Source organism: Lacerta agilis, chromosome 14, assembly GCF_009819535.1.
Source record: "Lacerta agilis isolate rLacAgi1 chromosome 14, rLacAgi1.pri, whole genome shotgun sequence".
Lineage (NCBI taxonomy): Eukaryota > Metazoa > Chordata > Lepidosauria > Squamata > Lacertidae > Lacerta > Lacerta agilis.
In genome coordinates this window covers 39,535,931-39,546,350 of record NC_046325.1, presented here as the reverse complement: position 1 = coordinate 39,546,350, position 10,420 = coordinate 39,535,931, and the positions used below count along the sequence as shown (strand labels likewise).

Below are 10,420 nucleotides of genomic sequence, written 5' to 3'. Positions count from 1 at the left end.
CGCTTGTGTGGCCGGGGGGGGGGGGGCTGAAAGGAAGCGTAGGTGGAGATGGCAAGGGTGCCGAAGGTGGAAGGCGTTCTGCCTTCCTCAACTTGGCACCCTCTAAATGGTGTTGGACTACAACTCCCCTCGTCCCTTTCCCTCATCCCATGATGGTTAGGGCTCATGGGAGTTGAAGTCCAGAAACACTGAGAGGGAAGCAGATTCCGTGATGGCGCATAAGGGGAGAGGCTTCAGTCACAGGACAAAGAAACCATGAGAAAGCCACGTGTGCTTCTAAGACAGGAAGCCTGCCTGATTCGGGACTGTGCGTTTTTCTCTCTCAGGGACTGTGCATTAAATCTGACTACAAACAGAGGGCACAAATAATAAAACAATTTTTAACAGGAAGGGGCTGCCGCTTTAACACAGATGACATCATGCAGTTACAGGAGCACTTTTTTTTTTGCTTTTTTAAAATTAAAAAAGGGGGAGGACACATCGGATTTTTTTGTCTCTTTTTGCCTTTTTTTCTTCTTAAATTAAATCAGGTCGATTGATAGAAAATAAGTATGTATAATTTCCCCACCCACCACCCACCCCACCCGTCCGCTGCCCTTATCTACACATAATATACTTATTTATAAAACTCGAGATCCAGCCAAGGAGAAGGAAGAAAAAGAAAAAGGTGTCCCGTCCCTTTAAGTCAAAGCCGACATGGTGGGGCCGCCATTTACCATCGCCTTGCGCCCCCTGCTGGCCAAGGGTTGCATCTGGTGGCAGTTCGAAGTGCCGTTGAGCATGGTCCCAGGCGCAGGGTTGGCAGGGATGCTCACCGTGGTGGTGTTGGAGCTGGGCGAGCCGTGGGAAGGGGTGGCAGGGCTTGGCAACGAAGAGGAAGTGGTGGCTGGCAACGTGGCCGGGCTGTTTGCCTTGTCGCTGACGGACTCGCACTCTGACGCGCCGCTGGTGTTGGTGCATTCGGAGTTGGGGAGCTGGGAGGAGAGTTTTAGCCTCTTGCAGGCCGGCTGGACACGGTATTTCAGAGGGAGAGGGCCATTCTGCAGAGGGAGAGCATAACATTTCATCTTCTCCACAGCTTAGCTGCAACCATTTTACGCCCCTTTAAACCCCCCCCCTTTTTTTAAATGCACCAAGATGGAAGGACACATTGATGGGAAAATGGCCGTTAAAACTAACGGGGACTTAGCCGAGATGGCAAAACTGACATGTTTAACCAGAGAAAGGTCATTGTTAAATTTGTTAAAGATTGGAAACCTTTGAAAACTTATACAAACTCGCAACATATGAACAACTTGCATATAAACGCAGACTTGCCATGGACCAATTCAATGATATTTGGAATCAATTCTTGCAAATACTGTAATAGGTTAAGATCTGGAAAAGTACAATAACAACTTCGTAAAGCATATTGTTTTGGGTCCTCCCCCCATTATTTCCCCTTCTACACGGCTATTTCTCTTTCTCTTTTTTTCTCTTTTATTTACATCTCATCATGTTCAGCGCACATATAATTACGTACTTTTTGACCTTTTTCAATAAAGATGTCTAAAAAATAAAAATAAAAGACTGGAAACCTCTCATAGACTTTTTGCGTAAAAAAAGAAAATGAAATAATAGCATCTGGATTTGAGGACTGAAGATAATGTTTGATTACAGAAAGTGGCTTTGTCAAGTGTTATATTGGATTGGACGAAGTGAATATTGTTTTTATACAGCGGACAGGTGAAGAATTGGACCTTCTTTCTTTTTTTCTTCTCTATTTCCTCTCTCCTCCTCCCCCTCCCTCTCGCCTTTTTGTGTTTTATTGTATCTATATAAAAGTCTTGGTTGGTTAAAAAAAAGGGGAAATATATTAAGTTTTATTTTTTTCTCTATAAACCTTAATAACATTTTTAAAAAAGACTCTTTCCTTTCCTTTCCTCTGCTCTAACTTCTTCCTCCAGATATGAGGGCCAACGTAACATTTTCTTTTCTTACAACCTCCTAAATCCCGCATGCTAATTTGGCATTTGTTTTCATTGTTGTTTTCAAATGTAACAAACAAGACGTGCCCTTCCATCCCACTTGGTGGGTTCTGAAAGGAAGATACACTTGCTCCTCATTCTCAAATGAGTTCTGTCTCAGACCTTGAGCCAACTTGGGTCCCAACTCAAATTTCCTCTGCTTTTATTTGTCTCTTATGAATCTACGGAAAGCTGCCTTACCATGAATGAAGCCGTTGGTCCATCTTGCTCAGTCTGTGCCAGGGTTTCCCCAGCTGGACTACAATGCCCATCATCCCTGACCACTGGTCCTGCCAGCTAAGGATGATGGGAGTTGTAGTCCAAAAACAGCTGGAGACCCACGTTTGGGTAGCACTGGTCTATACAAAGGTACAGCGGCTCTCTGGGGTTTCAGACTAGAGTCACTGGAGATGCTGCTATGTCAGTGCTGACAACTAACTAAATGAACCAACGGTCTGACTCAGGACAAGGCAGCTTCCTATGGCCATCTGTCATGTATGGTCTAGTTGAGATTCCTGCATTGCAGGGGTTTCGACTCACTCACCCGTCGCCAAGGATAGATATAAGTTATGTCCATTAGGGTATAGTATTCCTTCAGAGGTTCATCTTCATAGAGAACTTCCACCTAACAGATTTAATAACACAATTAAAGAAATTCTGAATTACATGGCAGGTACAGATGAATAAGTACTGGGCACAGATTTAAGTCTCCTGAGCATCACACACACACACTTACTAGATTTTCAGTTTTGCAATTTAGAATACTCATTTAAACAATCTTAAAATATCAGTGACTTCCCTTCTCTTTCCATGGTTCATTCTGCATACCATAAATCCCTGCATATTTTACAAAAACTATACCAATCAGTATTCCATTATTACATCAATCAAAACTTATTTACACTGTTGAATTCATCTTAATGCTGCCATTCTTCTTTAAACATATGTTTTTCTTGTTCTCTTATTCTATGTATTAAGTCTGAAAGCTGCACATATTTCATCAGTTTAAGTTGCCATTCTTCTTTAGTTGGGACCTCACTCGTTTTCTATTTGGGGGCTAACAAAACACGGGCCGCAGTAGTGGCATACATAAATAACCTTTTTTTTGACACCTGGGAATTTCTGTCTGAATTATCCCCAACAAAAAGGACTCTTTTTTGTGTGTTTTTGTTTTGTTTTGTTTGGAAAAGTACTTTCAAACATTTTTTTTTTCATTATAGATTATATACTCTTTCATGTACTCTTTTACCCTTTTACAGGTCCAAAGTCTCCTGAGCATCTTCATCTTTGTTGCTGTTGTTGTTGTTTTAAAGAAGTAATTTTTTAGCCCTTAAGCTGTAAAGAAAGGTTTGAAAGCATCTGTCCCTTCCCCTAACTAGAAGTAAAATAAATTATGCAGAGCAAGCAAACAGAGACGTGTTTTCTCAATCTGCACAGTTCGTTTGGTACAGAATTTGGCAAACCTCTGTTGCTTAAAAAAAACAAACCCACACTATATAAGCTTTCAGAGCGAAGTCAGTTCTTCGTTAGAGGGAAAGCATGCACACTTAAAACGCAGGTAGATCTGCACATCTTGCTGTTTGCTTATTTTATAATGAGCGTGGAACTGGAGCTTCCTTGATGTGCAAATAGTTTTGAACATGCAGCATCAACCTTGGCCCGGGGAAAGTGTGATAGCATTTGATAGCAACTCACTTTATATTTGCTGGGAACATCCATCTTGTTGCGGAGGAACTTAGCCAGATGCATGATCGTCATAGCGGCAGGGCAGCGGAGGAATCTCATGCTGTTCTTCTAGGGAGGAATATGAGAGAGAAAGCGAGGGAGGGGAGGGGAGGGAGAGAGAGAGAAAAAGTGAGAGAAAAGGTTTTATTGGGAGAGGGCTGGGCAGCTGGAGCAGGCGGAGTCGCTGAAATTATGTATTGAAGCAGCTGTAAATCTGCCAAAAGGCAAGGATACGGGGGGAGGAGTCCAGGACGGGTCAGAGGTCACAGGCAAAGGACACCATTGCAATCTATATACCGTTGGAGGGGGGGAGGGAAAGCACAACATTTGTGGGGGGAGGGAGACAGAATCCGAAATTTAAAAAGAGGAAAGGAGAAAGTTGGAGTATATCCTACCACAGCCACAGAAACAGGGAAAGGGACACAGCAAAGGTGAAAGCCGGAAGGAAAGAAAGATGGACTAAACAGAAAAGAAAATTGAAAGATGAATTGAGCGGAAAGGTTGGAGGTGGGAAGCAAGAGGAGGTGGTGTAGGGGGCTTTTGAGGCCTTGAGCACTAACTTGATTCATCATGATTTACGCCCAGAGCACATAAAAATCCCAATTAAAATGAAATATTAATGGAAAGGGCCTCCCAGTTGGAGGACGACCACCTTGAGCCCCTGCACCTCTCACTTTAGAAATCACCACCTATGGCACAACTCTGGGATCCCAGCTCAGAGGACACGGCTTCCAGGCAGCCCCTGAACCTCTTGTTTTATGAATTCAATGCTGCCGTCTTTAATTGGAGGGGATGCAGGGGACATGGGATTCTCCCACATTTCTAAAGCATTATTCAAGGTCACCTCACCTTGTCTTTCTCCATGTTCCCATTCTCAACAGACCCTTTGTTTTCTTCTCTAAGAGAGAAAAATAGGAGAAATTAATGAAACACACACACAAAGGCACAGACCAGATTATGCAGGCCTCTGTGGGTCCAGAACTTTGGTTATTTCTGCACACTTCAGCCATATGTGGAAGATCACAATCAAAAGCAAGGTCCCAGGAGCAACCAGTACAGTGGGGTGGAGCCCTCCTCCTGTCATCAGTGTTGCTGCAACTTACCTGGGCTCCAGACTGCCTTTGCTGTTGACCCGCACAACCCCAACCTCACCCGCAGTGCTGTTGTCAGGTGAGCAGCTTGGCGGCGCAACTTGAGCACACTTGTGTGGACCCCCTCCAGATATGGTTGGATTAGGATTCTTTCCCAGCAACGATCACTTCCAACCTGCTTTGGAATTTGCACTGGTAGGTTGTTCTTTTTAAAATGTTGCTTCACACTAAACTAGAACTCAGAAAGAACAGGACTTCTTCTCTTTCTGCTAATATTTGAAGAGGGCAGGTTGTGGGGAGGGGTAATGGACACACTAGTACCAGCCACATTTAAAAATAAATAAATCATGGAGTTCTCCAGTGATTTCTGGGGGTAAGTGTGACTTCTTTCTCCATGAATATTTTACAATAACTTCTCAGAACAAAACAGAAAAGGACCTCTCCAGACAACAAGATGGTTCCTTCTGTTTTATCTCTGTGTCTCTCTTCCTCCCTCTGCCCCCTTTCCTGCTCTGCTGTCAGTTTCCCCCCCCCCTCATTTAACCAACATTCTGTGCCACTGAACCTTTAGAAAATGTTTGAGCTCCTTAGGTCTTCTACACTGTTTATTCTCTGTTGCTGTTTTTCTTTTGTTTTCATAGTGCTCTTTTTATTATTATTCTGTGATAGGTATTGTTCTGTACAGTTGTACCTTGGAAGCGGAACACCTTGGCTCCCGAACAAATCAGCTACCCATCAATCAAAACCTGGAAGTGAGTGTTCGGGGTTTCCGAACAATTTTCGTAAGCCAAACGTCTCCTGCAGCCAATCGGAAGCCGCACTTTGGTTTTCAAACGGTTCCAGGAGTCGAACGGACACCCGGAACGCATTCTGTTCAAAAACCAAGGTACCACTGTATTGTGATTTTAGCCTACACTGTAAACTGCCCAAAGAACAATGCTGACTGAGTAATACAGAAGTGTAGGATGTAAGGGAATAAATTAATTAATTTGCAGCACATGTTCCCTAAGCCTAACCTCACCCAACAAGACCTTTAAACCACAAGGGCAATTCCGTCTCCTGGTGGGTGCGTGGCAAATCAAGATGCACACCACTATTGTGATGTCCGTTTGCACTTGATCTCCGTTACACAGCCTCTTAAAATCATGTTTTCATCAGCAATATCGTTCAACTGTAGTATAGTGCAAATAGACTGCATCTACCCTGGGAGATTATAATACGCACATGCACACACATATGATTCCTATACTGTCTTTCAGTAACAAAGTTTCCTCTTCTTTGTCCTGGCCACATCCTTCTTATTGTATGATGTAATAAACAAACAAGCAAGCAAACAAAAAGCAATATCACATTATGAAAACTTTTGATTGTTCCCTGCACAGGCCTAGACTTGTTTACTATTAAATCATATGTATCCATCGCATTTTCTGTAAGAATGCTCATGGTGACATATACAATGCCAAAACATAATGTTACAACACAAATACAATTAATATACAGTCGTACCTTGGTTGTCGAACCCCTTGCAACTCGAATGTTTTGGCTTTTGAACGCCGCAAACCCAGAAGTGAGTGTTCAGGTTTGCGAACTTTTTTTGGAAGCCAAACACCTGACGCGGCTTGCGATTGAGTGCAGGAAGCTCCTGCAGCCAATCAGAAGCCGCGCCTTGCTTTCCAAATGTTTTCGGAAGTCAAACAGACTTCTGGAACGGAATTCGTTTGACAACCAAGGTACGACTGTACATAAGTGTGTGAGTGTAATACATACATTCTTTCAAAACATTAACCAAGCATAAATACATAAAATTTGTTAAAATATTTACAAAATGAATAAAAATTATTTTGTGTGTGTGTGTGTGTGTGTGTGTGTGTGTAGTAAAAAACACAACAACCCAGGACAAATTCAGAAAATTAAGTGAAATTATTCCTCTCATTTTTTTCTGTATTACCTGATTCCTTCATAGAACTCTATGGATAAGCTGACAATTTCATCATCTGTCAAGTTCCCTTTCTCCTGTTCCGAAACTTCTCCCCGGTCTTCATTGGATCCATTAGGAACTAGACAAGCAAGCAATTGAGAGGAAAGGGGGAGACAAGAGAAAAAATAAATATCACACCTTTTTGTGGGTTGGTGTTTTTTTTTTAATGCATCACTGTTGACATGTAGAAGGGAAATTCATGAGAGAGAGACCATACCATCTGCCAGAGGGTATGCTGCGTAGAAATCACGCCGCCTCTTCATTTCATCTGCAGGCAAAAGCAAACAGTTAATTCATTTATTAGCATTTTTATCTTTCACTTATTCTGCAGGTGGGTCTACACATCACAGTGAATAAATAAATGCATTCATGTTTAGCAACACGCTATCATATAATTATTCATACATTTTAAATCACTGACTGAACAGAAAACAAATAAAAGAACTGGAATTAAATTTGCATTAGGACCAAAGGCACAACAGCCATAGTTTCGAAGACTATTTGTATTACTTAATGAGGTAATACGATAGTTGAATATTTGGCCCTACTCTGCTCAGTTATTTATATACTGTTCATCAGCCCTATATAATAATCAGATGGCTCCTTTTTCTAACTGCATCAGAGTCAACGGAAGCAAAACAAAACTGAAAAACAGCCACAAAATCTGAACACACCTTTGAAAAGTCCTGGTACCAGCTTGTAGACTATGTCCTGTAGGGTTTTATCTGATCTGAAACATGAGGAGGAAAAGATGGGTTAGCAATGGTCAATTGAAAGGGGGAAAGTGGGGGAGAATATTAAAATCCCAATTCAAATTCAGTTTTGCTGTTGATAATAACAGAAACATAGAGCAAGCCTCTCTTGCCCCGCTATACGGGCTTATTAAAACGAATAGCTACTCTAGCGCAATCCCCTCCGCAAACTGAACAGGAGGCATTGCAGCACACTTGCTAAAAAAAAAATTTAAAACAATTTTTTTTAGTGCCAAGAGAACTGAAGTGTACCTAACTTTAGAAGGTAAGTCTTGAGCCCCAGTATCTCTCATGGAGCCAATTCAGGACCAAATTCAGAACTGAGTATTTCAGCGGATCAGTTCAGTTGGTTAAAAGAGTGTCTACCAACAAAAGCTATTTTAAGCTACAGGTTTCCCAGTCCTGACCTACACTTTAGCCAAAGTTTTTTCTTCAGGATAATGGAACTTACAGCCCAGCCCACACCCCGTACCAGCCAGTCAGGGAGATTCACAGTTCACCCCTCCCTGCCGTGAGAAAACAATTATGCAAAATAAGCACATAATGAAAACTTGTTATAAGACACATAATGGGCAGGGGGGCCGGAGTTCAGGTGTTCTTGGCACCAAGTTTTGATTTCATTTTACGCACAGTTCCAGTGTTGCAATACTATTAACAGCTGCTTTGATCTATTGATGAAACATATAAATGTGTCAAAGCCCCTCTGAATTTGGATTTACGGGGGTAAGGGAGGCAACACACAATTATTTCTGTGTTGAACAGCATGCAGAGTTTGATTTAAAAGGCTCTGTTTCAGTATATATATATATATATAAACCAGGCAGTGTTAGTTTTAATTTACAACGTCACAATCTTCGCACCGCTGGGCCGTCCTGAGCCAATCTAATTTGGTAATGTTTATTTATTACACACGCATATTGACTTTGTTTTGTGATTTATGGCAAGCTAATGAAAACAAGCTTTGTCCAAGGGCTGCGTGACTGGCAGCAAGGTTACAAGGAAAGCCATTATATTTGCTTGAGTCAATAAGACACTTAAGGTATCCAGGACACCCTATTATTCCTGAGCTGCTACAAAGTGTGACGAGTCATGTCTCCGCAACAGAGCCCTGAAGCCACCTGTTGCAACCAAGGGGCCTGGTAAAATAAAATATAAAAAGCCTTCCACCCCCCCCCCCTCAAAAAATGCAAACATTCTAAGAAATCATTGGTGGGGAGGGAAGAGCAACCCTGAACCACTGAGCCAACGCACTTTGCCATACTGCTGCCTATACAGCTCCCGCAAACCCACCCCATTCTTCCAATCCATGATGATGATGATGATGATGATGATGATGATTATTTATGCCCTGCCCATCTGGCTGGGTTTCCCCAGCCACTCTGGGCGGCTTCCAGCAAAATATTAAAATACAATAATTCATCAAATATTAAAAGCTTCCCTAAACAGGGCTGCCTTCAGGTGTCTTCTAAAAGTCATATAGTTGTTTATTTCCTTGACATCTGATGGGAGGGCGTTCCACAGGGCGGGCGCCACTACCAAGAAGGCCTGGTTCCCTGTAACCTCACTTCTCGCAGTGAGGGAACCGCCAGAAGGCCCTCGGAGCTGGACTTCGGTGTCTGGGTTGAACGATGGGGGTGGAGACACTCCTTCAGGTATACTGGACCGAGGCCGTTCTGCCCCTAGCAGAACATCAAAGCAACTTGCTTGCAAATAGCAGTGAAACATACCTGCTTCACAGATCAGTGCCTTGTTAGTTTCCTTGTGAAATAAAGTAAAATACTGCCGTGTACTCCAGCACTGAGGCATACACATGGCTTTTTAAACATCCTCCCTAAAAATCATAAAACTGCTTGGAGGTTGGGGACATTCAGGGAAGCTGGAGAGGAAATCACAATTAATATACCCAGCACACCTGCTCTCAGTGGCACATTTGAAAGCAATCAGAGACTGCGGTCTTGCCATGGGGTCGCTAAACCCCAGTGACATTTCACTGCACTTTTAACCTGGTGCATTTTCTCCACTCCTGCATGCCTCTTTGCACTGGCAGTTCACATCTGCCGGGCGGATGGGTGGGCGCATGTATGCGTCTAGGCATGCGGATGTTTGGGGGCCTCCGAGGAGAGGCTGGTGGGAGCTCGGCTTGTAAATATTTTGCAGAACGCCTGAAGTGTTACTAGAGAAATTAATTTCCACAGCGCAGGAGCTAAAAATACAACTGGAGAGATGCATCTGTGAGAAGTCGCCTTCTTGGTTTCTATGCCAACCATCTGCAGAGTTCAGTAAGGTGCGTCTGGCTTCCCCCAAAATCCAGACTAACAAGGAAGCAGCCGGATAACCACTTCAAAGCCAAGCATTGCTGGGCGGGCTTACTTTTGGAAAAGAAACGTTTCATCAAAAAAAGGCAAAGCCACAAAGACAGGGGAGCTGGCGATGGGAGGGGTCTCAGTGCTCTGCATAGCCCATTGGCTCTCTTTCCGACTTGCAAAAGCTGAATAAATTGTGCAAAATCAGTGAATGTTTGCAAATATTCTGCATTTTAATCCTGCATTAGAGGCAGGCTCTTCGTGGTGCACGGCGGGTTTAAATTGATGCAGAATTGGGAAAAGCGTGACGCATGCATGCCTCGGGCAGGAGGTTAATGCAAGAGCTCCAAGACAAATGGATCGATACATCATAAACCACAATCGTACTCAGATTTAATAGTTCTTAGAGCTTCTTCAATAGGTTGCTCATCTGTGGTCCAAAGGCTGTGGTCCGAAGACATTATCGGAGCCCATTAATTAGCACTGCAGCTTTGCCATACAGAAACGCAGCCATTCGTCGCCAGATAGAGAAACACAGCCACGTTAGTCTGTGCATGTATTGGAT

At 43.1% G+C, this 10,420-nt stretch overlaps 1 protein-coding gene across 3 annotated transcripts in view; it reads right to left on the bottom strand.

Annotated features, from left to right (window-relative positions):
* Positions 1–202: 202 nt before the first annotated feature.
* PCGF2 (polycomb group ring finger 2) overlaps positions 203–10,420 on the bottom strand; it is a 33,971-nt gene continuing 23,753 nt past the window's right edge. For 2 of the 3 annotated variants that reach the window (XM_033169804.1, XM_033169806.1), the window contains exons 4-10: positions 7,475–7,530; positions 7,018–7,068; positions 6,771–6,879; positions 4,581–4,629; positions 3,702–3,800; positions 2,551–2,631; positions 203–1,040 (exon numbers count right to left, since the gene is read on the bottom strand). In XM_033169804.1, the coding sequence (XP_033025695.1) occupies positions 681–1,040; positions 2,551–2,631; positions 3,702–3,800; positions 4,581–4,629; positions 6,771–6,879; positions 7,018–7,068; positions 7,475–7,530 (805 nt within the window). In that variant the 3' untranslated portion in view covers positions 203–680. The remainder of the gene's footprint in view (positions 1,041–2,550; positions 2,632–3,701; positions 3,801–4,580; positions 4,630–6,770; positions 6,880–7,017; positions 7,069–7,474; positions 7,531–10,420) is intronic. The other variant, XM_033169805.1, reaches the window with a different exon arrangement.